This window comes from Orbilia oligospora (assembly GCF_000225545.1).
Source record: "Orbilia oligospora ATCC 24927 unplaced genomic scaffold scaffold00080, whole genome shotgun sequence".
Taxonomy (NCBI): domain Eukaryota; kingdom Fungi; phylum Ascomycota; class Orbiliomycetes; order Orbiliales; family Orbiliaceae; genus Orbilia; species Orbilia oligospora.
The window spans coordinates 903,951-930,690 of NW_011645637.1; the positions used below are offsets into that span (position 1 = coordinate 903,951).

A 26,740-nucleotide genomic window follows, 5' to 3' on the forward strand; every position below is an offset into this window, starting at 1 on the left:
TCAGTAGTCTAGATCCTACAATCCTATTCCTATCCTATTCCATTCACCCCGCTTCGTAGTTTTATCATCGTCTTTTACTTGTCGAGATCTTCCATCCAATTTATAAAAAAAAACCAAAAAAAGAAATCGCATTTCAAACACCGTGATCGATTTTTCTCCTCCTTCCTTCCCCTCCAAAATCTCCACGCAACCAACTAGTGGCACAGAGTTGCACCAAGATCAATCGAGGAAAAAAACCACCCAGCATGGCGAATCCCAAACCATCATCACATTCAAAACTTGAAATCACCAGACTCGAAGCCGCAGATATCGACGCCGCGATCGAGACAATTCAACTCGCTTTCGCCGGTGACCCGTTCGCTGATTGGATATACGACCGCTCTAAATTCTCGTCGAAACGAAATCATGCCTCACTTACAATTCGTATGAAGTGGGGTATGCGAAATGGTCACATCTATGTCGCGCATACTCCGGAACGTAAATGTGCTGGTGTAGCAATGTGGGTTGGTCCGAAACCGCTGGAGGAGGGACCTACTTGGGATGACTGGTGGCAGGATTGGATGTTGTGGTTCAGACAATTGGGTATGAATACGAAGTTTGGGAGGGGTGGATTGAAAGTTAAGGTATGTACACATATACCCTCGTACGATTTAATAATTAAAATCTGGGCTAACGCATCTGGAAATTTACAGCGCTACTACCTCTGGAAAGAATCGCAATCGAAACTACAATCCTCAGTCTGGACAAACCCCGAAGGGTACTGGTTCTGTAATATCCTCGCAATCCACCCTGATTGCCAAGGAAAAGGCATCGGAAAGAAACTCATGAACGAGGTTTTCGATATCGCAGATTCAGAAGGCATCCCCTGTTACCTCGAAAGCTCGAAGTTTGAGCCCAATGTCAAGATTTACGAGAAGATGAAGTTTAGGTTTGTGAAGGAGGTTAAGTGTGATGATGGGGATGGTGCTTGTACTCTGTTTAGCATGATCAGAGACGCTCCGATTAAGGGTGGAGAGGAAGAGAGTTCTAGTGAATCGAGTGAAGAGTCTGGAAGGGATGTCGACGCTATTGTTGATGCCGTTACTCCTTAAACTCGATATGAACGAAGAAGGGCTAGTAGAGAAGCAATATTGATGTTTGAATTCGCGACAGTCTTTTCCGCGATATTTACTACTTTCTTTATATTCCTTGTCTTTGACAGCGTTTTATCTTCCAAAGCGACAGCACGAAATACAGAAAAGAAGAGAAGAGAAGAAGAAAAACAAACACACAACCGGCGCAAATATCTTCGGTTTGGCGGGAATATATACCAGACGAAATACCTGCATTGAGTTTGATGGTAAGGGGGTTCTTGGGAGCAATACCTGTTCTTTGAGTTAACTTTTTTTTTTCTCTCCTGTGTCTTTATTTCTTTTTTTGGTTGTTTCTGTTTACGAGGAGCGTATGGGAAGCAGTGGTGGGAGATACCGATACCCGGCCATGCGGCTTTTTGTCTTTGATAGTTATAACTCTTTGTTTTTACTACACTTTGTACGATGGCAATATTGGCGATATAAGCCTTTATGATATTTTTTTTATATATCAGAACGAGAAAGTCTCAATGAATCTAGTCAACCTAGGCATCTAAGAACGAAGTCTGGTTCAAGACGGCATCTACCCTACGTAATAGTCTCGTAGCTTGAGACTAACCTGTAACAAACCCGCTTGAATTAGTGTAATAGTGCTATGATAAAGGGTCTATACTCGTGGGACCGTCATGCTTTAATATGTAACGCTTCGTATAAATATTCGATTCTACCCTCTATGAATATATAGGATCTTAGAATGAGGTCACTGACGACTCGAAGACAGATCACTGAAAGTTTACAAAAGCACCGCCATCTATCGTTGTTCTCTTATTAGCGAACCATACAGGAATCAAAAGGGTCTAATTTGGTGACTTACCGACTAATAACTGTGCCCCAGTCTACATAGTCAAATTAAAGTTAGTGCCTGAGGCCTGAAAAAGAAAATACCGGGTTGGTTAAAGGATTTGGAAAGCAGATATACTTACCATGTACCTGGAAAAGTCGCTTGCCAAAAACACCACGGGTCCAGCGATATCGGTTGGATCCCCTAGTCTTCCCAGAGCCATTCTCCCCTCCATGTACTTCCTCTTCTCTTCATCTTTCAAATCCTCTTCGTTCAGTCTCGTCCGAATGACTCCCGGTAGTATAGCGTTACACCTGATTCCATACTGTCCCAACGCACATGCTGCACTCTGCATTAAACTCAGAACACCCGCTTTCGTAGGTGTATAATGTGTCTGTCCAGCTCCACCAACCAATGCCGAAATAGAAGATATAGCAATGATACTCCCACCTTTACCGAAAGACTTCATAGCATTCGCAGCAGCCTGAGTCGAATAATACGCCCCATCCATATTTACAGCGCGATGTTTCTGGTACAATTCCGGTGGCAAAGACAAAAATTCATGAAAATCACATATCCCAGCGTTAGAAACGAATATATCCAACTTTCCAAATTTCTCTATTGTCTTTGCGATGAATTCTGTGGATGTTTCCGGTTGGGAGATATCTCCGGGGACGTTTATGAGGATTGTGTCGATTAATGTGGGGTCTGGGAGGGTGGCTGCGATTTCGGATTTTAGGGAATCGAAGGATTCTTTGGAGGAGGCGTCGTCAAGGTGGTTTACGGAGACGGTGGCGCCTTGGTGGATTAGTTCTTTGACTATGGCACGGCCGATACCTGTGACGCCACCGGTGATGGCGGCGGCTTTGTAGGCTAGCAAGGTGGTAGTTGGGTATGGCTGGGGTTCGTATGACGACATTTTGAAGGTAATATATAATTGATCTAAGTATATTCCTAGCAGGTAGGTAAACTTGAATGACAGTCTGTGATGCAGAATATTCTGAAGTCCGGGAATGATATGGTTTTACGAGAGGAAGGGGAGTTTTTATATGGGCTTTGCGGGGTGGAAGGAGCATCGTCTCGACGGACCTGAAGGTTTTGGTGTTGAGCGGGTAGTTCCCACAATTTCTCGTCTCGAACTCGTCTCGACGTCTTTATCCGTGAACCCCGGCGAAACCACAAATGGCGATTGGTGGACGTGGGAGTTACCGCCGGTAGCACAGCATGCGGGAGGTTTGAATTCTAGATCTCGAAGTATTATATTACTTCTTTTGTACTCTCTAGATCTAAGTTTGGTGCTAGCAAGTTCGAGGTCGAGGTCTACTAGTCAACTCTAATATGTGTATATCTATTGCAATAACATAGCTAAGGACCTTGGTTTCTAAACCTCTCTTTGAAGCCTTGACAGGACAAAATTGCAAAATACAAGGTCTACAAGATATCCCAAGAGGTATGGAGGTCGTTAATATATCCTGCTGAGGTATCCTTTTTAATATGAGTATCGTGCGGTTTCCTTTCGAAATCGCCGTTTTATGTTCCAATTTTAATACGGGACCACCCTAATTGCAATCCCACGATAAAGGCATTGGTCTATTCGACAGCCCCATACTTGTGGACTATTTAACTAGGCCATAGGTGAAGGTCCATTGCTCTGGATTATAGCTACTGAATACATTTATATATGCGTATACGCCGAAGTTGGTTTCAAGAGGTTTAGGGCCAGGGTCGAGATCCGCCGCTAGGAAGATCAAATTTATAAAGCCCATACTTACTTAAGTAGGCAAAGACAAGACATAAGAAGAAAGTGTATTAATATTATGTAGATGCGATAAAAGAATATCCACATTGGTCCGCCTTGGTCTTCTAATTCGCCTTACTATTCTACGTCTAGTTTTAAAGTATCTAATCCTTTTATTCACAGCCATCTACCTAATTAATTAATCTCATTATAGACAACAAGCTTCAGGGGAGTCATAACCAAGTCAGGGCGCAGGCTTCAAGCTTCTGTGTGTTGTGCTGTCTGCATTCCAGAACTCGCTCCAGGATACGTACGAGTCATCTGGCCAATATCCAATGCAGCATCCACTAGCCCACCTGAAATCTTTAGAAACATACACGGATTTGCTTTAGCGTCTGACTTTCACGTGCGCACGTGTAATGCTTGTGGAGTCATCGCGTGCGCCGGTTCTGAGCTGAGTTTACAAGCGACAATAGAAGCTGTACAAGCTTAAGGTTGTGGGAACTAGTACTAGCTATGGTGGTTTTGCTGGCTCGTATAAATGTTATAAATTAACGTTATGTACAGTCGCCTGAATATTATCTTCGATCGAACACTTACCTATAATATAATACGTCAAATGCAGCATTGAATTCTCTTACTTTTCTACTCTTAACTTATACCTGCTTAAGTAGACAGAATCGAATCATCGCGAAATATCGAAATGTCTCTCGTATCCCTCCCACAAGAATTAGTAGACATGATCTTTGCAGAAGGTCTCCGGGTCTCAGATCTTGGTAAAATCCGACTGCTATCCAAAGATCACAATGCCAGATTCGGCGGACTCTTCTGGGACCGGACTCAATTTTTCAAAACCGTCCGAGTTAGACTCCTACCCGGAAATATCAACAAGCTAGTTGCTGCTACTGAGGGGTCCGAAGTATTGCCCTATTTGCAACATGCCACTATATCCGCAAGCCAATTCTGGTACAGCCGTTCACGCCGGGACGAGAAATTAGACCCTGAAGTCGTCCCGTTACTGACCAAAGCGTTTTCAATTATGACATCTTTAAAAACTATTGATGTTGAAGTTAATAATGGAACGAATGCTATTGGGTTCTGGAAACCGACGATAGATGCGATTATTGCGGCTGGAACAAAAAATATCGAAACAATCAATGGTCCTGTAGCTGCCATTCAAATGTCGAAATTCAAACCGCTCGCAACCGCAAAACTGTTGAAGGATTATAAAACCACTTTCTGCAACCTGAAAACTTTAAAAATTCAAACATCGGTTCAGATCGAAAATCCTACGGCCACGACACACTTTTGGTCGATTATAGCCGCCATGGGGACTAAACTTGAAAATCTCACCGTCAAAAACTCACGAGTCTGCTTTAGGGATGACCCCACCCCTGGCAAAAGCTCCTCATACCAATCCAAAGGCTTCTCTCTTCCCGAGTTAAAAAGGCTTAAACTCGTGGATGTTGCCATTACGTCGGGAGATTTAAAGGCTCTCTTAGGAAACTCTGATGGCATCGAATCCATTAGTATCAATGAATGTCGGATGCCGAACGAAAAGGATGATTGGTTCGAAGTTCTGAGATATCTCAGAAGCGAACGGTTTCCACAGTTAAACTCGCTTTATTTAGCCATGAGCGCATGCTATAATGAAGTCTCCTATGACCTTCCAAAATTCAGCATTGAAGGAGATTGGACGACAGAGGATTGTTCTGTTACACTACCATCCGGGAAACGCGCCAATTACGTTTGGAAGAAAAACCTATGGAGGGAGCTTGGAAAGCACAAAACTGTAGACAAATTCTGGAACTCGGTCACGGATAAGAAGTGGAAGTCGAAACAAGCGACACGATGGAAGAGACGGCGGTTGGTTAACGATGGGTGGAAGCTTGAAATGAGACAATTTGGGGACCCTGATTATATTGATGATGATGATCCTTGGGTTCGAAGAGTGAACGATAGATATCAAGGGGAGCTTGATCTCATCGACGCAGAGGTTGATGACTGATTTTTTTCAAACGATTTGTCTCATATGTATATACCCAGGCCTGGAAGCAAAGGATTAAATATACTAAAAGGCGACAAGAAGGACAAAAAAAAGACATGCATTGAAGCAGGATATTTAGCTTTTCATTATATATCATGTAGTCATACAAAATTCATTCCTCATAGACGATACCACGCCATTATACATTAACTTGCTGCTCATCAACATCAACCAAAGTTACAGAATTCGCCCGAAAGACCCTTCCTACTGTTGCAGTTTCAATCTTGAGATTCTCCACTTCCTCTTCATCGTTATCATCATCCCCTCCACTGGCCCCCCATTGTTCCACCCAAGCCTTTCTCAAACTAACAGGTACATCGTCGAAATTGGTAAAATTCAAACAGCCCGGATCCTCGCCCCCAAGAGGATTGATACCGGCTGGATATGTTAACCCTAGGTCGATTGTACTCCCATAGAGCACGGCTACATCGCCATCTTCGGTGTCATATTGGCTGTCATCGGAGTCGCCATATTCGTGGGGGTATATTAATTCGTCATCGCCTTCTTCTTCTCCTTCACTATCGCCCGAATTATAGAATAGTGGAGAGGGTAGCGTAGAAGTGGGATATGAGGGGACTTCGCTTGTAAAGAGGGCGGACAAGCTCGAGGTAGATTGTGTCCGGGTGGGATGTGTCATTTTTGAGTCCGGTGATGTAGGTGGGTATACAATATATATTGGACCGAAAAGACCGTGTTTAAGAAAATCAACAAAGGTCTAGAGCAAAGGTCTAAGGAGCTAGGTCAAATGATCCTTGGATTTTCTCTAATTTTGATTACGACTGGTTGAGTTTTTATAGGATTCTCGTGGGACCACCCAGACATACGACACCTAGAGGGCTTTCTCAGCTGACTATGTCGTTTAGTCCTAGAATTCGGCGCAGTAAAACGATTTATTGAGAGCTAAAGCAAACCAGCTTAATCGACTCACAGGGCTTGTACTATATATAGACTATCTTGTAAATGAACAAAGACATATTCTATAAGGGGATTTCAACTTTCCTATGTGGTAAATATTTTGAAACAGGATAATGGAGTTATGAAACAAAATGTCTGTAGGCTAGCTGCGCCACGTGCCACTTATTCTACGCTAGGTTCCGGTATTCGTGAAATTCTGACATCATTGCGAGAAGCATTGACTAGAAATAAGGACGTCTTTTGAATTTGATCTTCAGGCTCCTAAATGCATTGACATCATGGTGGAGCATGGAGTGATAACTGGATGCATTGAATCCCTGGTCGCAATCCGCCTAAACCAGATGTGTTGGCTATGTGGTTGGTTGAACCCCGGCTATCTAACCGTGTCACCTTGGAAGCTAAGCTCCACGACACCCAACTTCAACCTCAACTTCGTCTTTTCCATTATAGTTATCGACCATCTCGCCCTCGCGATTGCGTCGCTGATGCTAGCCAATGGCGCACAACCGACACGGTAGCCTTAATGGCACCGTCGACCCCTCCAAGAACCCCACCCACAACCAGAACGACGAAACAGAAGATACCCACTCGGACGACGAGCTCTCCACCACCTTAACAAGCATCGACCAAGCCTCCACCGTGTCTGAAATTCAAGAATGTCTCGCAAACCTTACCATTCAAGAATCCAAGATATCCTCCCGTCTTTCTGCTTTACTGGCTTCCCAGGATGAGCTCTCCCGTGAGCTGTCGAGATTGGACCTTATTCGAGCTAGGCTTGGCACTCAAGTTGTCGCTGCTCGAGGTCTATCTGCTGGGATGTTGTCCTCGGCGTCTAGTACAGCCTCTCGTATATCTTCTGCTGTAAAGCAGCTTGATATTGAACAGGAGAATGTGCGCCAAACGCTTTCCTTCGTCGAAGCAGTCGTTGAGCTCAAAACCTGCGTTCTTGGGGTCTCGGGCAGTATGGGTGCCGCGCAGGATTGGGAAACTGCTGCGAATTACCTCGCTCGCGCAGCATTAGTACCAGAGCATATTTTACATTCGGAATTTGCGGAGGAAATGGTTCCTACATCCGAAGAACCGGAGCCACCGTCGAAAACTTTGTCGAACGCTGCGGAGAGTTTGTGTGGATTGTTCTTAAGAGAATTTGATAAAGCTGCTAAAGCGGGTGATGGGGAGAAGATTACGAGATATTTCAAGTTATTCCCATTGATTGGAAGGTCGGACACTGGACTTGAGGTTTATGGTGGATATGTGTGTAGAGGGGTAGCGGAGAGGATGAGGGCAGTAAGGGGTAGAAAGAACGACGGGCCGTCATTTTATGCAGGATCTTTACAATCGCTGTTTGAGTACATGGCAGGGCTAGTGGAACGACATACCCCGCTAGTAGAAAGGCATTATGGAGTTGGAAGAATGGTGAAGGTTATCGATAAACTGCAAATTGAGGTTGATACGCAGGGTGGAATTGTGATTGATAGCTTTTGGGAAGAGAGGAGCATTCAGAGAAAGCTTTCGGACATCAAATCCTACGCTTTCTCTTTCCTAGTTCAATCTTTCTTGTCCACACCATCAGTCTCTGCTGGGACTCCTCGAAGCAGTTCGCCACGCCCAGGAGCTCTAGGCGCTGGGCGAAATAGTGAAGATGATAGCGTCGATGTCAAAGAAATCGATAGCCATCTCAATGAACTAGGGGTTATGCTGTCACGATGGTCGCTTTACTCACGCTTCATAGCCCGGAAATGCCTCCCTCCACCTACAGAGCCGCCTACTTCGCCAAATGGCAACTCTCCGGAAGCACCTCTGGTCATACCACCTGTCATTAAAAAATCGGTCCTCTCTACTAGGGTCGATGCGAAACTATCAACCCCCTTCGAAGTTATGACTACGTTCTTCTTCCGCCGTTCCGTCGAGAAAGCCTTTCAACTAGATGAACTACCTCCAGAACTCCACTTGAATCCGTCAAGACCGCTGAGAAATACCACAACACCATACATCACCTTATCTGTCGACGACGTCATGTACCTCGTCCGCAACGTCTTGAAACGAAGTTTATCAACACTATCATCTGGTCTTGTTCTTAAGATCATTGCCTCAGTGAAACGAATATTGGAGGGCGACTTTGTCGGCATGATGCAGCGACGAATGCAACACGATAGCTATCCAAAGAGCAATAACGTCAATTCACCACCACCGGATGACAAGGTCATCGCCTTTTGCGTATTGACGAACAATCTGGACGTTAGTATTGACTACATTACTCGAATTATTCAAACATTCCTGGAACCATCCGAGGATAGCCATGCGAGTGGGCCTCAACAACCTGGGAAGGAGAAAGAAGGGTTAGAGTCACAATTCCCGTTTGTAGGAGAGGCGGATAGTGTCAAGAACGCGCTAAAATCGCTAGTGAATGGATTTACATTAAGAGCGGGGAATTTACACGATAATGCAATTGAAGTTATCTTCAATCAAGTGATTCGACCGCGGTTACGACCGTTGATGTCAGAAAGCTTCTCGGGTATAGAGTATATAGTCCGAGAAGCGGATTTGAATGGAGCCCATCAGGGTGATGATGAAAGTGACGGAGAAGGAAGGGGGGCTAATGCGGTTACATCTCGGTTTGCGGCCGGGTTTCATCACTTGGTATTCCCGCTGAAGAGAATTCTGACGGCAAATAGTTATGACAAGTTGCTGAGAACGACGGCGACTAGTGTTGCTAATCTGTTAGCCAAAAGGTTATGGGGATTGGCGGGGAAGATTAATGAGCTTGGAGCGATTAGGTTGGAAAGAGACGTCAGTGGGGTTATTGGTGTCGTGGTGAGAGAGGGGAAGTACGGATTGAGAGATGAGTTTGTGAAGGCGAGTGAGATCGTGATGATCTTGAACATGGAGGAAGATGAAGTGGTAGAAATATTAAGGAAGGATAGTGAAGCTGAAGAGGAGAGGGATGCGGAAGGGGAGTCAGCGGAATGGAGACTGACGAGAGAGGAAAGAAGACGGGCTAGAGGACTGCTCAAGTACGAGGGCAGATAGAATCATATTTGCTGATTTGGGGAGAATCCAAAAGTTGGGCATTTAGCGGTGTATATTTGTATCATATGATGCTCTAATGCTGAAAACATGTGTGGTATCTAGCAGAGACTTTTTCACGTCGCTGATAATATCAAATAATCTTTTTTATATATGACTAAATCATATCCTCTTCTTTCTCCAACCTAGACTCTCAACTAGTTCCCTCGTCTGTAGTGCCGTACAAAGTGCGCTGTCTACTCGATTAATACCTTCCTCGCGAAAGATACCCAAACTAACCATTCCTAGACAGCTGTGCAGGACATCAGGTGGAGCACCAGCCCACTTCCCGAACCCGCCGATTCGATGCGCTGTGTCTTCAAGTAAATACTCGCGATTGCTCTCCGAATTTACAAGATGTGCTTTTTTCAGTAGATCTAAAGAACCAATCACCCAGAAGCTATAACAGGTATCTGTACGCTTGTTATCGCGGCCGTTAAACCCGTTATGTGCATCCGATGGTGGGAACGGTGGGGGTGGTGGGGAGATATGAGAACCTGAGTCAAAGGATTCGGGGTCTGTAGGTGCGTTTTGACGAGATAGAAGCCAATGTAAAGTTTTAGAGGGGTTCGGAAGGCCAATTGGATACGATACTGGTTTTTTAGGTGGGTGGAGGCGGTCAAGGAGGGACAGGGCTGAGATTGCACAGAATGTGTGGCCGGCTGTGTATAATACATAAACCATCAGCAATGAGCTATAACCGGTGAGAGAAGAAAAAAATATTACCATGGGATTCAGCGCCCGGACGGCTTCCATATCCATAATCATATGCCTCGCAAGATTGAATATAACGTACTGCCTGGTCGACATCGATATCCCTCACCTCACGCGATAAACTACCTTCCTCACCTCTTAACAACCACCGTACCGCCGCAGCAAGGTAAACAAACCTCGGATCTCGTGTCGCAGTATCTTCTTTCTCATCTATACCACTATGCATTTCCGCAAAGCTTCCGTCGGCACGTTGTAACGTAGCCAACCATTCCAACGTATCTTCGCGAGTAACACGCGTTAGATCGTCGCCGAGCGAGAGTAGTGTGATCAGGCAGAAGAATGTGCCCGGAAGAGTCGCGGGATCCCAAATACGGTTCGAATCAGATAATTGTTCCTTTATATCCGTCGCGGGAGAGGCGCGGAAACCTCCACCGGTTGAGAGCTGGCAGCTGTACAGCCAGTCTATCCATTGCGCACGTTCTTCGGGTTTGGTAAGATTACCGAGTTCGCCGAGAATGGAAAGACCGTTGACGCAGAAGAAAGCTAAGGAGGTCCGGTTGAGGTCGTTGGAAGTGTATTCGGTGGGTAGGAGGGTGCGCAGGCAGCGAAGCCAGTATTTGATGTTACGGTCGCGGTTGAAGGTTGGTCGAGGAGGAGGGGGAGGGGGATCGTTTGAGGTTGTGGTTGGGGTTGTGTTAGAGACTGTGGCTGCGGGGTCGACGTCCGCCATTATAGCCTTGCGAAGTATTCCAATATATCCGGTTTAAGCTAAAGAATATATTTCTCCGTAAGATAAGATAGATGATTACTAGATAATGTATTTTTTTTACTGGTCGTCGGAAGGAGCGGTATTGATTGAATGGGTGGTCGTTTCGGTGAGATCTCGAGATGCTCGGTTCCAAGCGCTAGCATGACCGCATGTATCCCAACTTAATAGACTGCGGTCGCAATATATAGCCGCAAAACAAAGGACCAACCATGTTAAGAAAGACGAATTTGAAGATATCATAGCATCAAAAATAAACGGTTAGGTCTATAGAATGCAGACAGTTATTTAACTGCTATCTACGTGCAAATATGTAATGCAGGCGGTACAAAATCAAACGGAGGAAGAATCCTTCGGGGTCGGACTGTTGTTATCCTGAGGAAAAGTAACGAGCGACTAAAGTTTTATTGCTTGTAAAAGATGTTTTTTTTAAAAAGTACTCCTTTGCTCCAGTATCAGAGGGAAAAAATCGAGCATCAATTTGTCAAAAAGTATGTTTGGGCGTTTCAAGTTGCTGGTTGGCACGTTTCTTCATATCGACTTATCCTTCACCCATCCATTCCGGCCTTGGATATCAATGATGATAAATCAAAAGGACTCGATTCAGATAATTGGAGGAGTATATGTTAAACGAGTGACAATAACTGAAAGTAATCGAAAAAGATAACTCGTAGCAGTGCCCGACCCCTCTTTTCCCATCCGATTTCATTCGAGAATCTTGACAAGTGAATGATACCAGAAGACATGTCCGTTTCATCTTATTCCGTCCGATTAGGCCAAGAAGACGGCTCCCTCTTGAGACCTCCTTGCGTCACCCTCCTCATGCTGAACTGGTTCTTCACCATCAATGCATTGCCTGATCTCTTCTCGAAACGCCCTAAGACGCCTCTTCATAGAACCATCTTTCTTTGCCAGTCGCTTGAAGACCCAGATTGCCAAGAGAAGCTTGACTGCAGTCATACCACTAACACTGTAGAGGGTAAGTCCAACAATAGCCTTGAGCTTTCCGGCATAATACCAGCCGTATCCATAGACATGGGTCCAAGGCCCAGCAGCAATAATGATAATAGTAACATGGAGGATGAACATTGCAATGTTAATCTATTTCAGCCGATGTTAGTAAGAAATATAACTGGAAAAAGGCCTTACAACAGTTATGAGTGGGTATAACATACTACTGCCAGAATTGCGAATCTGAAGCCGGGTCTCTTCTGTTCATTAAATCGTCGAACGAGGAGAATTGTAGCAGCGACGATGAAGAAATCGATGGGAGCCGTGAAAGTGGTAAGTGCGAGTGGTACATGGGAGTAACTGTAGACGTTCATGTGATCATAAATTCCCCAAGCGATAGCGCCACAGAGAAGGAAAGTGAAGTAGGCCTATTGAAATTTACAAGAACCATGAGCTGTTTTTCTATCAAAAAGTTTATCCTAGGGGGGAGATTAAGATCTTACAAAAACCATCATGATAGCGAGGAATCGCCTCCTCTTTTCCTCACGTGGAATCTCATACCCACCACGAGCTGCAAAGGCTGGATCTTTCCGTGGGCAGCGGCTTCGACGGAAACATGGGAAGTTGAGGCCTTTGGGGATTTTAATCGTGATGTTGATATTGATGGTCTTCACATCATCATCATCGTCACCGTCGCCTTCGTTAGTAGTACAGATGGAGGCTGTTGGTGGTGGTCGGTGAACGGTTGGATAACTTGGAGGGAGGACTGGGACGGTAGAAGGGGGTACCGGCGCAGAAGGCCTTGGAGACTCGACATAGACTGGAGAATCCGGTGTGGGAATACGGGCGGGAGACATTGGCTCCTCGGTCGGGACTTTCGAGTAAGCTGGTGCGGCCATTTTCACTTCTCAAAAGGAACTGGTCCCCAATCGGATATCGTTCACAATCACGATATTGATAAAAAAAATATAAAAAAATCGAAACTCTTGATAATTTTTATAATTTTATAATTTAGAAAATAACTGGAAGTTGAAACTTAAAAGTGTTGATAATGTTGTAAATTTGGTTGTCGAAATATCGAAATGAGCGGCTCGAAAGTTGCTGACAAAAGAGTATTTTGAATTGACCTTTGGGGGGTGAGGGGATATATATGACAAGGCCAGAATAGAGATTTCAATAATAGGTCCTAGGATCCTGCGGAGAGCCTCCTCAATCAACTGATAAACAGACTTCTCGTGGCGCCCCTTCAATACGAGGGACTCCAGGCAAGCTAAGTCGTCCGCCGTCCTGCAGGCTTAAGGCTTTGCTGCGGCACAGAAACGCAAACAGACCAGGAGGGAGCCCTCTCACTTCGAATTCCCAAGGCCGCGCGTTCATTCGCATCATATTTTCTCCACTCCTGGCTTCTCTATTGGTTAGATACCCAAGAATAGCTTGTTCCTTTTGGCGGACGCCGCGGATGGCGATAGAGAAGACCAACTTCAAATTTCGAATTAGGCATCTGACGAAGATAAGAATTTCAACACAAAAGTGAAATACATACATGGCTTGCATAGCCACCAGGGATACATATAAAAGGACAAAGATGCCTGACCAAAAAGTCGCAGTTCGCATGTCTGACGAACGCTTTAGTTTTTCTCATTCACTCCCTCATTTTCACTGATATCCTCGTTGAGGACCTTCCCTTCTTCAGGATCTGTCATGAACAATTTTATGGATTCGTAGGTCGGTTGCGTTCTCTGGCAGGGTTGGTGCTGAAACATTGTGAATGCAGGGATACGTCTAGGTCTACGTAAGATCCCCGCGATCTATATGGGTTCAAGTACTACCTGTAATACAATACTTATTATTATTAGTATTTTTAAAACGAAAACGCGATAAAGGAATAAGAGGAAGCCAAGAGATAGTAAATAACTAGGTAACAGAAACATTTCGTAGATCATCGGTCAGAATGGGCAGTGTGGTTTTCAATTCGCGCAGTAATTGTCGTAATCCAAAGAATCTGAAAGGGTTGGATATCAACATGTTAGTGCTGACTAAATATTATAGCCTGGAGCAGCCCACGCCTATTGTTTCAGGATGCTGACACCACGACCCGAATTCGCGAACCGATTTCAATGTAACAAAATTCACTTTCTTTGAATATACTCGCCTAATAATTATTTTAAAAAACAAGCCTTGCTAGTTTTCGACTCTTCCAAAGGTAGTTCTAGATCTCAATACCCTTCATCCGATGAAACCGGATGGAGAAACAACAATAACTACGCTTTCCTGGGAAACAGAATTTAAGGTTCTTTTAGCCGATAGTTGCTGCTATCACTTTCCCTTGGCAGTCGAGAACCGACGAAGGCAGTACATACATAATTAAGAGTCACCTCGTATAGCTGCATTATGCCACGTTGGCAATTGCGAGGTTAGTATTCTTAATTCTTGAATATAGTATACATTGCGCAATATGTATATAGTAAATCTATATACGTGGGAGCCTATGAGCTTATTCCCTCTTCAAACAATGAGAAACACTCTTCGGGCCATTAAATTCGTTTCAATCTCTGTCGCGTGTACGCGTTGACGGGTTCGCGAAGAGCGAATATATAGACCCAGAGGAATGCGCATTGCAATGCGCGAGAGGACTGACGAACAAACCGACGAATGCTGTACTCCAATTTGCACTCCTGCTGAATAAGCACAGCTCAAAGTTAGGGATAAAGATAAGCTCAGACCCAGAAGGGCCAAGTTCGGTAATTATTGCAACCGATTTTTAAGTGATGCGAGTCTGCGGCAGAGCTGCAGCATCCTGTTTTGTGTTGCTCCCTCAAAATACAACGCTATGGTTGTTAGTTTACAGTTCAATACTTGGTTGTCTCATATATAATCGATATAATCAGTGCAATAACACATTCTCGTTTTGGTGGCTTTCGGTCACCCGTCTCAACTAGACTAGTCTTATTGTATGAAATTATTCTACAGATACCTTATATTCATGCATGGTGCGCTAACTAAGTAGGTATATATCCCGAATTACCTGAGATCTATCAGCTCCAGCTTAAGATTCTAGACCAGAAGAGGTAGTATAGAACTATAACTCGGTTCGCAGGCTATGGCAACGTTAAATGTCTCTAATTCTCTTGATAATTAAGTATGTACGTATAGTATGGCTCGTTGTTTCTGTTTCACATATTTATAGTGGCTAATATAGTACGAGATAGATTTATAAGGATATCACGCCCGTGTATTCCCATTAAGCTTTGTTCGTTCTTCCATGAGCTCCCTCCGATACCTCTCGTTATCCTCCTTAGATATAGTAGACGGCAAATCTTTTGTGATAGTTTCTAGCATCATGAAGGGTAAATTGAGATCACCAGAATCGCGGAGTTTCTTCATTGCCGCCTTTCGTACACCTGGTTGCTGTGGTGGAACAGTTCTCGTGGTGGGTATCTACTGATTGTCAGCGCCGCTCTAGTCTTTTAGTACAATTAGTTCGAAACCTCACTTCGTGTAATCCTGAAGGATCGCATAAGAAAAATGCGAGAATTCTGCGATAGCCATTTTTCGTCTTGTCGATGAGTTCTAAGGGCTCAGTTCTGTGCTGATAGATATTGGGGAAGACTATAGCCCGATTATTCTATACATTGGATATTAGTTATTTCCCTTAGGTTTCTCGTTCTTTGGAGTTTATTATCACCTTAGTGGCGATGCTTCCCATTTCTTGAGCAGCGCGGCTATAGATATGGTTTCTTGAATTATATTTCCCTGATAGCCCCTGGCATTCTCCTTCCATACAGAGCGTCATATCGCGGACGGCACGACGAAATCCTAGCGATGAAGGTGTAATATTCTTTTGATCGTAATAGTATATTCCTGCCGCAACAATTCGTTCATTCTGTTCAATTAGTGCCGCGATTTCCAAGCTGTCTTTAAAGAGATATATACCTTGAGTGCCTCCACATGCCAAGGCCCCCCGGTGGTCCGTGGTTTCTCCGGTGTCAAGATCAGAGTCGCCATTTTGACGATGACCTTGACTGTAGTACCTTGGAGCTGAATACTTCTTAACAGGCTTTCTGGAGGTGGCTCCCAGACAAAACTTGGAGGGTTCCCGCCGAACAAAACCTCTGTTCGTTTATGGAAAGGGACAAATCGTTTAAATAAATTCGGTGTCTCGGGCTCGATTATTACATCGGCGGTAAGTTTCTCGCCCTTTTCGAACTGCCTGAATAGCCTATCTCTTGTCTTTATATAAACATCCTCTGTAACGGATTTTCCGGATATTGACTTTTGCTGCTCTCGGTATTCTTGGTATTCTACTCTTCTTAGCTCATGAGCTTCTCTTCTTAGATCGGCCAGGGCGTGGTTGAATAGCGGTATAAATTTCGAAAATATTTTCTCTAAAATCGGATAAAATAATGTTTTCTCTTCGTCTAGAGCTAAGTTGTTGACATATGATGCTATCTTTGTTTCTCCAGTTTTTGAAATTTCGAATTCTGAGGGTAGCCAGCAAAACTTTTCAGAATAGTGGTATTCCGGAGCATAATAATCAGTTGAATCCCCATGAGTGGGTTCTCGAAATTTGGGCGCCTCTACTGGCTCACCATCCATCGTCTTCGAATGGCCGTATACTATGGGAAAATCGCAGGGATGGACAAGGTCTAGTAACTGCCGACCCACTACTGAATGCCACGGTTTCTCTGGGTCCGCTTCAAGGGTTGCGGCAGCTACGATAAACTTAGCATACACTAAAAAAATATAAGTTGGGAGAGACGATAACGGTACCTTTGATAAGCTCCTGTCTTAAACTCTCATCAACAAAATCATCTATCCTCCAAACACCATCTATATCAGGTTGTAGCTTAGTTTGTTTCCATTTCTCGACGTATGGTTTATAACCCTCCGTTAACTCCCTATAAATGAGTTCCACATCCTCTTTACTCCAGATTTGTATTTTTTCGCCAAGAAGAGCGCAATCCACAGCCGCAGCTTCTCTCATCTTATTAGCGACAAAAGTTCGGTCTGTGAGTTTATGCGTCCAATCCTTTTCTTCTCGAAATTTGGCAGAGAATTTGCGGAGACATTGCTCTCGATATAGAAGAGGTCTAGAGAATGTATCTAGAGGGTGTGGGTATAGCCCATTTTCAATGGGCCGACTGTCGTCGATAGTCCTAAGGCTATTATCCGTTAATGCATGCATTATATACCGACCTTTTAGATCTAAGGATTTCTAAAGGAGGTTGAATGGATCTCAAAGTTGACGTTTAAAAGGATCGAACTAGACAGGTCGCTTATCCCCATCCGCGCCGGACCTGTCCACTATATATACACACATATTTGTTTTTTCTTCAGAGACATTAAAAAATGACCATCTGTCCATGAAATTTATATTATGCAGTAATGCGTCGACAAAAAGACGCTGTTTCTATTCGCTCCGTCTTCATGCGGACGGGTTTGCTCTCTTCTTTTGGCGTGCAGGGTGGATAAATATACAACCTTGGTGAAAAGACTTACGAGGCTTACCGAGCTGTTTTGGGTATCCTGACGCGAAATTCATGCATTTTGGACGGCTGAGCTTGCTTTAAAGGCGTCGCTTCGACGTCAACGGTCGGCAGACTCGGTCCAGTGGGTCGGTCTGATCCTTGGTTTCTTCGAATTGCGTGTGTTGTGGAGCCGAAATCCAACATACATTTTCGTCCAGATACAGGGGCTAAGCCGTTTTGGGGCCTCGAAGGGCTTGATGGCTTTAAGTCTGGTGGAGCTGTTGCGTTGCATCGTGAATCGAATCAGCATTTAATTTCCTAACTTAGCTTCCTCACCACGAGACCTAGGATCGTTATCGCTGTTAATGGTATATACTTGACGCTACGAGATCCCTCAAAAGCAGACCTACGAAGCTTGAACATTTTCGAAACTCCTCTCTTCCTCTCTTCCTAAATCCTTAAGCATTTCTTCCGCAGAAAAGCATACCCTGCATCTGTTAGACGGCTCCAGGCCTGCGGTTTGTATGCAAAAGATATTAAGATACATCTGTTGATGGAACATCAGACATCTCAACATGACTGACATAGCACCACTAAAGCTAACTGGCATACCCCGGCAGCCTTACAATGGCTAAGTTAGGTATATAGCATTCTCAACACCCTTGTTTTCTATTTTTTTAAAAAAAAAAAAGAAAAGAGAAAAGGCACAATTCATGTTCGAATACAAACTAATAGCGCTATATAGCTCCTGCCTTCGGATTGGTCGGTATGCAGGCCCAAAATATATAATAATTCGTAGGCTAACTGAGCCAGGTAGCCTTTCGGTTTTCAGGATTCCAAATCTAAATCATATCTTGATGATGCCTGGCTACCGTCCGATTGCTGCCACAATCTCAAGCCACTAACACATTCAAAATTATATGCGATACCTACGCCTTCGTGGTCCAACTATATAATAGCTTCCCGCAATACTAGAACGCGGGAATCGGGGAAACAGAAATGAGAAGAAACGACATACACAGAGAATAACGAATTGTGTGGCTAGAACGACAACGTTTTGCCATCAAAAGTTGGTTAAAAACCTAATCGATAACTTCGAAGATGTTGTGGCCCGGCAGCCGACAAATCTATTCACGCCTTTTAACCATGGATTTGTATTCGAACCGCAACCTGCGTGGCTCCCGTTCAAGCCACTTTTCAAGGTCAGAGCAGAAGATCAAGCACTATTGCTAAGCCCTGGGCGCAGCACAGAGATATTACACCAGAGCAATGCCACCCTTCCAAAGGATAGGATTAATCGCTACTTCACATTTTTGAAACCCGGATTTTGCGGAGAAAGTGAGGATCAGAGATTATTAAGAAGGTTCAAAAACTCTGTAGTGATGCTGGCAGTGAGATTTTCAGAGGCTGCGGGACCGGGTTCCTCGTCTGCGGCAGCAATCCATCCACATATATCGAGGGCTTCTGGGAGTTTAATCGACAACGACAAAGTCCTAACTTGCGCTCATGTCATAAAATCACCAGACGAAGGGAAATGGCAGTACGAAATATTCTGCAGCCTCGAGCCAAAATCAGGAAGAATTGGTCGACTCTCTGTCACGGGCAATTGCTTTGGACCTGCCTGAGGTCAATAATTCCATGAGAACAAAAGTTCTCCAGCATTTCAACAACAAGAAGCTACGATCTATACTAGATGGGAGGAGTGATTAGAGGGCGGATCGGAGATGTTATTCGGTTACCCCTTTTGGATGCTCCTGAAGGTATGTCAAAATGATCTGGGCGTGCGTGATGAAGTTAGCTGGAGTAATAATGTAACCTTTAAACACACGGATTTTACTTGTCTCGTGCCCAGACCTGGAAGAATTTTACGAAATTTCGATATATAGTAGGTATACTTCTTTAATTAGTGATGGACGTCTAGCCCCGAATACCAGACAGATTTCATAAAGGAATGTATCAATTAGGTTTCGGGCCATAAATAGCTTAGAAGTCAAAGTCGCTTCTAACCCGCAGTGGAAATTTCCCTCTATCCTTTAAACTATGATATACCAGTCGATATCGCCTTTTAATATACATTTTGAATGTATGCTTCGCTACGCTCAGCAGCGTGCCGAAGCGTTTTAATACAAGACTAGAATGTATACCTAATTTACATACTTATCTATGCACTAGTGATATAAAACTAAACATGTACATTAATGTAATGATACATACGCATATATACCTTATCAAGAATACAATTTCTAATGTAATAAATATTACTTACAAGCTTTTAATTAAGCGATAAGTCCCCAAGTGCAGGCAAACCTTCTTCTTGATTCCTTCCGCTAACGAGACTCAGATCTGCTTTCAACCGACTCATATCCGAGAGCTCGAGCTGAGTAGCTGGGCCAAGACCCTCAAGTTGCTGCAATGCGGATCCAGCAGCATTTTGCAATGCAAAGAACGAAAAAATCCCTGGAGCCTGGCTTCTGATTGACTCTCGAACTAAGTGACGATATTTCGACCTCTCAGACCGAGATTCACCGAAGGTAACTAGAATATGTGGATAATGGTTCATCAAGAGGAAATTAAACAGAAGCCTCGACATGAGTCCGTTGCCATCAAAAAATGGACAGATCCTCAGAAACTCGATTTTGAGCTCTGATGCCGCAGCCACAGGATCATCAGAATCATTTAGGGTGGTGCTATAACGGGCCATCCAGGATCTCGTGTTCTCTGGGACCTTTTCTGGAGGATCGCAATATGCTTCTTCTTCCCCCGTCCTCCGTGTGAGGAGTTTGCTAACTGTGAACCCGCATGTCCGTTACCTCCCCTGGTAGCCTTTGACGCCTACACTTGAAGGGATGTTGTCTGTTTGGATTCCGTGGCACACTCTGAGGTCTCGTTTGGAAAGGCTTTTGCATTCAAATAGTTGCTCTTTAAGATATATGAAAGCCCCAACATGTTGAATGACCGCTCTCCTTGATACAATAGCCCGGTTCAGAGACTCAGTATCGTGAATGGACTGTAAGTCTGGCAGAAGCTCGACTTTAGAGCCTGCAATCAAACTTCTAACAATCTTTGTCGTTTCTGTGATATCAAGGCCGTCGCCCTCGATCATATTCGACGAATATATGAAATGGGCGAACTGTACTTCTACTGCCTCTTGGAGTTTCTTGTCATTGTGGGCTGCTAGAGTATAGGAGGTTTCTTTTAGTAACTGTGGAATATTAATATTCCACAGGTCTTCTGGCTTAAGAGTGTACCACGACGGAATTATGTATTTTCGTGCAAGACCATGGTCATCGTGCTGCCGAGCTCTTTCTATTGGATGTCTCGTAAAATTCGGCTTGAGAGCTCGCCGTGGCCGCGGGTTCAGCTCATGGTCTAGACCTAGCAGCATGGTCAATATCAAAACCTTCTGAGGTAGAAAGGAAATGTATAAAAGCTTTAAAGCCTGGATTTGGCTGACCAATCTTGGAGTGAGGTATGATTGGGATGAGGACCTAGGAGGAGTAGGATCAATAATCTAGTTCCGTTGCACGCTTGTATATTGCACCCAGTGCTTCATATATGTAGATCCCAGCTAGCCAGAGGTTAAATTTTCGAGCCAGTGACTCAAATAAAATCGACTAGAGTGACCGACTCAAATTATGTATTAGATTATATCTTTAGTACCTTTTATAGCTTACGGATGTTATTGATCTAGAATAGGAATAACATGGGCCATGGCCATGGGATTGTTACATATACAAATTCCGCCCGTAGATCAACGTAAATCGATCTCCAGAAGAGCGCACGTGGAGCCCAGCCTACACTTGCAACCACAATACCGAATCAATCAATTCTTAAGACGAACTGTCATATATATACATGCATTCATATGATCATTTGAGTCTACTTCTTTTCTTCTTGGCCATCAATTGTTACGTAACGTAACTAGGTATACGGTAGGTAGAATTTATATATTTATAGAAATCTTAAGAACAGGCGCCGGACATGTGCCGTTCATGAATTCAGGATGTTATCAATACCAACTTCTGCCTCATCCAGCCCCCGATATCCCCAACTGCTCTATCGATCTCTTCAAAGCCATCAAAAAAATCGACGTGTCCCACTCCTTCAACAAACACAAGTTTATCAACGCCTCTAATACCACTTTGACTACCCCGTCTTAGCATGATATCAAGTCGATCTGTATGCCACCTACTCCCCGCCGTCCCTCCGATCATGCAAAATACCGGCACCTTCAAGAACGTTTCCACAAAATCAAATGCATCAAATGTCAGTATCAGAGGTAAACTTTGGTGTAATAATTTATTTTCGGCCCGAGGGTGATACGCCCGGGGTGTTGTGTAATACTCTGCCAGTTCTTGCAGGTCCATGTGTGATTTTTCGCTCACGGCAGGGAGAAATGGGATAACTTTTCCCATTTCCTCCTCCGCTCCTGTGTGAAGTTCTCGAAATCCCGGACTTGTAGGCGTCGACGGTCGTCTGTAGGTATCAAATGTCGGCGTTGAAGGTCGTCTATAGCTATCGAATGTTGGCGTCACGCTCCTCCTCGTGTCAATTGGTGTTGAAGGTAGCGAGATGACACCCGGGCCTAAGGGTATCCCAGATATTCCAGAACTCGATGAAGATGGCCGCATCCTCAATTCTTTCCTCCTTTCATCCCCAACAGACTTCATAGTTTCCGTATTCTTCTGAGCTGGCCCTCTTCCATCCCAACCAATTCTAAACCAATCCCCAATATTGACCAAACTAACGGTAGCAACGGCTTTAATTCTCCAATCCTTTTTCGCTGCTGCAATAGCGTACCCACCACCCGTACATAGTCCCACTACTCCAATTTTTAGCTTATCAACTCTTCTAACTTCCTTCATTAAATAATCCACAGCAGCTGATATATCCGCCACCCTTGCATTTGGATCCTCGAGATACCTAGGGTTTCCACCGGAAGCGCCAAAATGGGAGGGATCGTAGCATATTGTATAGAAGTTATGCGGGCGCCGGGATAGCAATCTCGCATATGTTGATGGAAACTGTTCTTTCACAGCATTTGACGGCGGTACAATTACTATAGCAGGAGAGTAGTTTGTTGTGGGAGCCTCTGGGGCATAGAGACGGCCGGAGAGCTGGTAGGGTGGTTTAGAAATGACGATCGAAGTCATGACTAGCCACCAGTATTGCGGATATATGCTTCTCAGAAGTAGCTCACAAAGCTATTATCAACTAGGGTAGCCAAGCTGGGAATACGGTATCGAATATGAAATCAATGTGACGTGAATGGAAGGAGGTTATGTTTGGAAAAGGCCATGGCAGCGGGATCGCACGTCGAGCTAGATTATTTGCGATCTGGCTATCCCGTATGTATGCAGACTGGGATCGAATAACCCTATGCGAAACTGAGAACGCCTCCGTTGAAGTTCGCCTGGACCTGCCTAATGGTAGATTTGTGGACATTGAAGAATACAGGGTACAGACAGGCCGCAATACTAAGCTTGAAACGATTAAAGGATGTAGTTGAACGATCCATTGAAACGACCATATTTTTCCTTGTATAATACTCTCTATATATATTTTATATTATGAATCGAACGTGGACCAGTTTAATGCCCATGCAACACATTCTGTTGTTGGATTTTTTAGCTAAAGAGCTTGTGCGGATACCCTCGGCCTTCGATTTAAGGGACGAGATATATATGCAGAATGCCCTTGTTAGAGAATCTTGACAAGAATCTGCTCTATTGGGGAATGTTCTCCTTTAATCAGTTTACTTAAGAAATTCTTTAGAATAGCTTCATGGTTATGTCAATTCATGCCCTTATCAGAATTCGAAACGAGGCTGCGCAATATTAGTATATAGTATACGCAGAACTCTTAGCCAAACTAGGCAGACAGTCGACGGCTTACAGGAACAAAGACATCATTATAATATAATACTTTAATATGCTATTTACAATTGCGGGAGATACATACTTTCAAGAGCTCTCAAGCTGTTACAGAGCCTATATTCTTAACATTTCTTGGAGCCGCTGACGTGGGTCACCGAGCATTGGTTCGCCTACCGACATGTGCGAATTACGTTGCGAGTTATGTCCTTATACCGATCCGGTTAACGGTTCAGCATGCCGCTTTAGAACTAGGGTCGACTTCCCCGCCCACTCTGATCTCATGTATGATGTCACGACTAACCTCAGTCTCAGACATAAGAGACGGTTCGGGAGCTTATCTATTCCAAGATCTTAGATCTATTTAACCGTATCCGAGCGAACTAGAGCTGACTCAAAGTTAAAGCTTAGCTAGGTCCTCGATACAACCTACGTCGAATATACAAAATACCCAAGCCATATTGTATTCTTGATACCCAAATAATTTTATCCAAGCGAGAAAAGCTAAGAAACCGCCAAAATGAAAATCTGTTGCCTACACTCATCAGACGAAGGGATAGAAGCCGGCGAGGAAGATCCTGAAGATATCTGGCAAGATCCCGGTCTCTTCACAACCCAACACACTTTCGAGAATAAATACATAGTCAAGGCCACCGCAAAGGCCCAAATCGACGATGCGATCGCAGAAGGATATGATTTCTACCTCATTTTCATGTGGGGGACAAGAGATGATGCTATCGCTGGATTTGAAGCTATTAAGTATTTTGAGTCTCTTAATTTACCGTCCGCCGGCGTTCGAAGTTTTGAGCGAGCACGCGACAAGTTCGATTTCTTTGCAGATGCGAAACGGCTAGGGAATTTACCTATCCCCGGCGACGAGAAATTTCCTTTGTTTGTGAAGCCGGCTGCTGATTATGCGAGCAAGCTTATTGACGAAAATTCACTGGTTCGAAATGAGGCGGAATTGGAGGCTACAATTAACAGGTTGAATCCAAGAATGCGGGCTCAACGACTCCGGCGGGCAGAAGCTCTTGGAGAGAAGGACCCGGAAGAATATGTGAAATCCCTTGAAAAAGCTGGAAGGGATGCTAGGGATCTAGTTATTCAAGAGTTTATAGACGGCGACGAGTTTTCAGTCGTCGTGCTCGCTATGGGATATGTTCCGGTGGCACTTACTCCCCTTGTCGTCAAGTATGGCAAAAAGCAGAACGAAGCAGAGCAATTTTTAACATTTGAAGTTAAATATCACGAAGATTCCGGCTATGGTTTATTGGATGAAGAGAAAGATCCGGGCTTATACAAAGAACTTCAAGCGGTCGCAGTGAAGGCATTCGAGGAAACCGGAGCGCAACCTAGTTATATGGGGTGTGAAGTCGATTTTCGAGTTCGAAGGAGCGACAAGAAGCCGTTTATCATCGAAGTTGACCCTATGCCTGTTTGGTTCTTCCCGACCGGGTCGAGGTATGAGGATTTAGATGTCCAGCATGATTTCCCTGGGGGGCACAGAGCTGTTCTTAATACGTTTATTACGAATTATTACCTCGACCACCCCGAACAGAAAAGTAGAGAAAAATCGGCAAATGATGGCGGCGAGAATTTATGGCATATTTCCGATATACCTAAGGATATAACATCATTCCAATACAGCGGGAAAGTGCTGGATCTTGAATGTCGGGGCGTGGCGATGCCCCAGAGACTAGAAGAGAGCGAGTTTATTGGGGTGAATGGTTCAGAAGAAACGATTGAGTTATGCAAGCAGAGTGGGCGTTATGGTGATCTAATTCACAAAGAAATTGTTCCATTCCTAGCCCACTACAATCAGAGAGTAGACCATATCCTCTTGCTTTCCAAAACTCAATCACTATCTGTGGAAGAGCTGGATTTTGTCCTCGCAAGATGTTTCCAGCTCGCAAATCATTCAATCACTGTTTTTGCTCCTGAGAAGACCGATGTTGCCTCTAATATCAAATCCTTTGGGGAACCCCGCAACTGGCGGCTAACTTACAACAGAGCATTCACTGCGCATTCGCTAAAGGCCAGCACCACCATAACAGCATTTCGGTTCGAGCGAACGGCAAAGCCAGTGCAGTTTATGGCAGAAGCGAGAGACTGAAGCGAGGATCGAGGACCTCTGGGGTATGAATCTGAATGAGATCTGATTACACGCATGAATTCGAATAGCCCGATTTGTATTTAGAAAATTTGTCAAGTAATAAAAACTTAAGTAGACGATTATAAGGAACATGAATCGAATCTTGGTCCCGGACTTTTAATTTCAAATGTTCGCTATAGATACGCATATGGCATAGTTACTGAGCGAACAGCGATCTTATCCTGTCCGAGTGTTCAAGCTTGCTAAGGGGATCGGGCATCGACCCCAGTTCCAAGGAAATGATCGATATCAGCCAAGGCTGTCAAGAACCCATCAATAACGGCTCCCCTGCAGAAACCATGGCGCACAGCCGTCCTGCCGTGACTCCAAGGCCCGGAGCCGTCATACGTCCTACGGCACACTTCTTTAAATATTGTGCCTAAGGACGTAAACCAGTCATCCAGTCTAGTTCAAGTTAACTTCCGTAAACCTCTCTTTTTTTTATCGCTGCAGACTTCTCCATCGCAGCGCTAAAGTATTGTCATAGATGGTTTACTCGACTGATCAAGATGCGGAGGGGATATCGATACCAAATGAAGTTCATCCTCTATTGCCGGGGGCCCATACCCATAAAACCACCGCCAAAACCCCCTATCGAAATCATATCATAGCCCTCTTCGCATTTCTGTTGTTAACCGAAGCTAGTAATGATATACAAATCGCCCCGATGACGGTTATTATGGAGTCGATTATCTGTAAAAATTATTATGGGGATACCAACACTATCAACAGCACGACAACTCTTGATCTTGCGGATTTCTCGAGTTCTTGGGCTGCAGCTGACGATCGGCGTTGTAAAATCGAGCCTGTCCAAAGTGAGCTTGCAAACGTAAGAGGATGGCAACAGCTTTTTGAATGCCTTGCCAGTATTCTTGTTGCAGTTCCGTTTGGGTTTGCGGCGAATAGATGTGGAAGGAAAGTGGTGCTGGCACTGGCGATGTTCGGGTTGACACTGGCGAGAGTGTGGATTCAGGTGGTTTGTAAGTGAAATAATGCAATAGCGACCCCCGATAATGTTGATTTCGCTCGAGAATTTGAAAATTAACAAACAAATTTTTATGACTACTCTAGGTTGGTGGCCAGAAGTATTGCCATTGCGAATTAGCTGGCTGTCCGCATTTTTTCATCTAATTGGTGGT

At 44.3% G+C, this 26,740-nt stretch overlaps 13 protein-coding genes across 13 annotated transcripts; 5 read left to right on the plus strand and 8 right to left on the minus strand.

Moving 5' to 3' along the window:
- Positions 1-245: 245 nt before the first annotated feature.
- Positions 246-1,091, plus strand: AOL_s00080g251 (uncharacterized protein; the record flags this gene model as incomplete). Its single annotated transcript, XM_011124626.1, has 2 exons — positions 246-623; positions 693-1,091. The coding sequence occupies 2 exons, from the start codon at positions 246-248 to the stop codon at positions 1,089-1,091; spliced, it is 777 nt and encodes a 258-aa protein (XP_011122928.1).
- Positions 1,092-1,852: 761 nt separating this feature from the next.
- On the minus strand, positions 1,853-2,830 carry AOL_s00080g252 (uncharacterized protein; the record flags this gene model as incomplete). Its single annotated transcript, XM_011124627.1, has 3 exons — positions 1,853-1,881; positions 1,945-1,966; positions 2,054-2,830. The coding sequence occupies 3 exons, from the start codon at positions 2,828-2,830 to the stop codon at positions 1,853-1,855; spliced, it is 828 nt and encodes a 275-aa protein (XP_011122929.1).
- Positions 2,831-4,352: 1,522 nt separating this feature from the next.
- AOL_s00080g253 (uncharacterized protein) lies at positions 4,353-5,657 on the plus strand (the record flags this gene model as incomplete). Its single annotated transcript, XM_011124628.1, has 1 exon — positions 4,353-5,657. One exon carries the CDS (start codon positions 4,353-4,355, stop codon positions 5,655-5,657), a length of 1,305 nt encoding a protein of 434 aa, XP_011122930.1.
- Positions 5,658-5,835: 178 nt separating this feature from the next.
- On the minus strand, positions 5,836-6,333 carry AOL_s00080g254 (uncharacterized protein; the record flags this gene model as incomplete). The annotated part of the gene is made up of 1 exon (XM_011124629.1): positions 5,836-6,333. One exon carries the CDS (start codon positions 6,331-6,333, stop codon positions 5,836-5,838), a length of 498 nt encoding a protein of 165 aa, XP_011122931.1.
- A 773-nt stretch (positions 6,334-7,106) lies between these two features.
- Positions 7,107-9,641, plus strand: AOL_s00080g255 (uncharacterized protein; the record flags this gene model as incomplete). Its single annotated transcript, XM_011124630.1, has 1 exon — positions 7,107-9,641. One exon carries the CDS (start codon positions 7,107-7,109, stop codon positions 9,639-9,641), a length of 2,535 nt encoding a protein of 844 aa, XP_011122932.1.
- Positions 9,642-9,800: 159 nt separating this feature from the next.
- AOL_s00080g256 (uncharacterized protein) lies at positions 9,801-11,121 on the minus strand (the record flags this gene model as incomplete). The annotated part of the gene is made up of 2 exons (XM_011124631.1): positions 9,801-10,339; positions 10,404-11,121. The coding sequence occupies 2 exons, from the start codon at positions 11,119-11,121 to the stop codon at positions 9,801-9,803; spliced, it is 1,257 nt and encodes a 418-aa protein (XP_011122933.1).
- Positions 11,122-11,928: 807 nt separating this feature from the next.
- Positions 11,929-13,007, minus strand: AOL_s00080g257 (uncharacterized protein; the record flags this gene model as incomplete). The annotated part of the gene is made up of 3 exons (XM_011124632.1): positions 11,929-12,258; positions 12,333-12,536; positions 12,612-13,007. The coding sequence occupies 3 exons, from the start codon at positions 13,005-13,007 to the stop codon at positions 11,929-11,931; spliced, it is 930 nt and encodes a 309-aa protein (XP_011122934.1).
- A 2,710-nt stretch (positions 13,008-15,717) lies between these two features.
- Positions 15,718-17,293, minus strand: AOL_s00080g258 (uncharacterized protein; the record flags this gene model as incomplete). Its single annotated transcript, XM_011124633.1, has 5 exons — positions 15,718-15,733; positions 15,794-15,830; positions 15,892-15,991; positions 16,042-16,820; positions 16,879-17,293. 5 exons carry the CDS (start codon positions 17,291-17,293, stop codon positions 15,718-15,720), a joined length of 1,347 nt encoding a protein of 448 aa, XP_011122935.1.
- A 2,555-nt stretch (positions 17,294-19,848) lies between these two features.
- On the minus strand, positions 19,849-20,277 carry AOL_s00080g259 (uncharacterized protein; the record flags this gene model as incomplete). The annotated part of the gene is made up of 1 exon (XM_011124634.1): positions 19,849-20,277. One exon carries the CDS (start codon positions 20,275-20,277, stop codon positions 19,849-19,851), a length of 429 nt encoding a protein of 142 aa, XP_011122936.1.
- A 105-nt stretch (positions 20,278-20,382) lies between these two features.
- Positions 20,383-20,961, minus strand: AOL_s00080g260 (uncharacterized protein; the record flags this gene model as incomplete). The annotated part of the gene is made up of 1 exon (XM_011124635.1): positions 20,383-20,961. One exon carries the CDS (start codon positions 20,959-20,961, stop codon positions 20,383-20,385), a length of 579 nt encoding a protein of 192 aa, XP_011122937.1.
- A 613-nt stretch (positions 20,962-21,574) lies between these two features.
- Positions 21,575-22,729, minus strand: AOL_s00080g261 (uncharacterized protein; the record flags this gene model as incomplete). The annotated part of the gene is made up of 1 exon (XM_011124636.1): positions 21,575-22,729. One exon carries the CDS (start codon positions 22,727-22,729, stop codon positions 21,575-21,577), a length of 1,155 nt encoding a protein of 384 aa, XP_011122938.1.
- Positions 22,730-23,969: 1,240 nt separating this feature from the next.
- On the plus strand, positions 23,970-25,562 carry AOL_s00080g262 (uncharacterized protein; the record flags this gene model as incomplete). The annotated part of the gene is made up of 1 exon (XM_011124637.1): positions 23,970-25,562. The coding sequence occupies one exon, from the start codon at positions 23,970-23,972 to the stop codon at positions 25,560-25,562; it is 1,593 nt and encodes a 530-aa protein (XP_011122939.1).
- A 706-nt stretch (positions 25,563-26,268) lies between these two features.
- Positions 26,269-26,706, plus strand: AOL_s00080g263 (uncharacterized protein; the record flags this gene model as incomplete). The annotated part of the gene is made up of 3 exons (XM_011124638.1): positions 26,269-26,430; positions 26,508-26,581; positions 26,673-26,706. 3 exons carry the CDS (start codon positions 26,269-26,271, stop codon positions 26,704-26,706), a joined length of 270 nt encoding a protein of 89 aa, XP_011122940.1.
- Between the last annotated feature and the right edge of the window lie 34 nt (positions 26,707-26,740).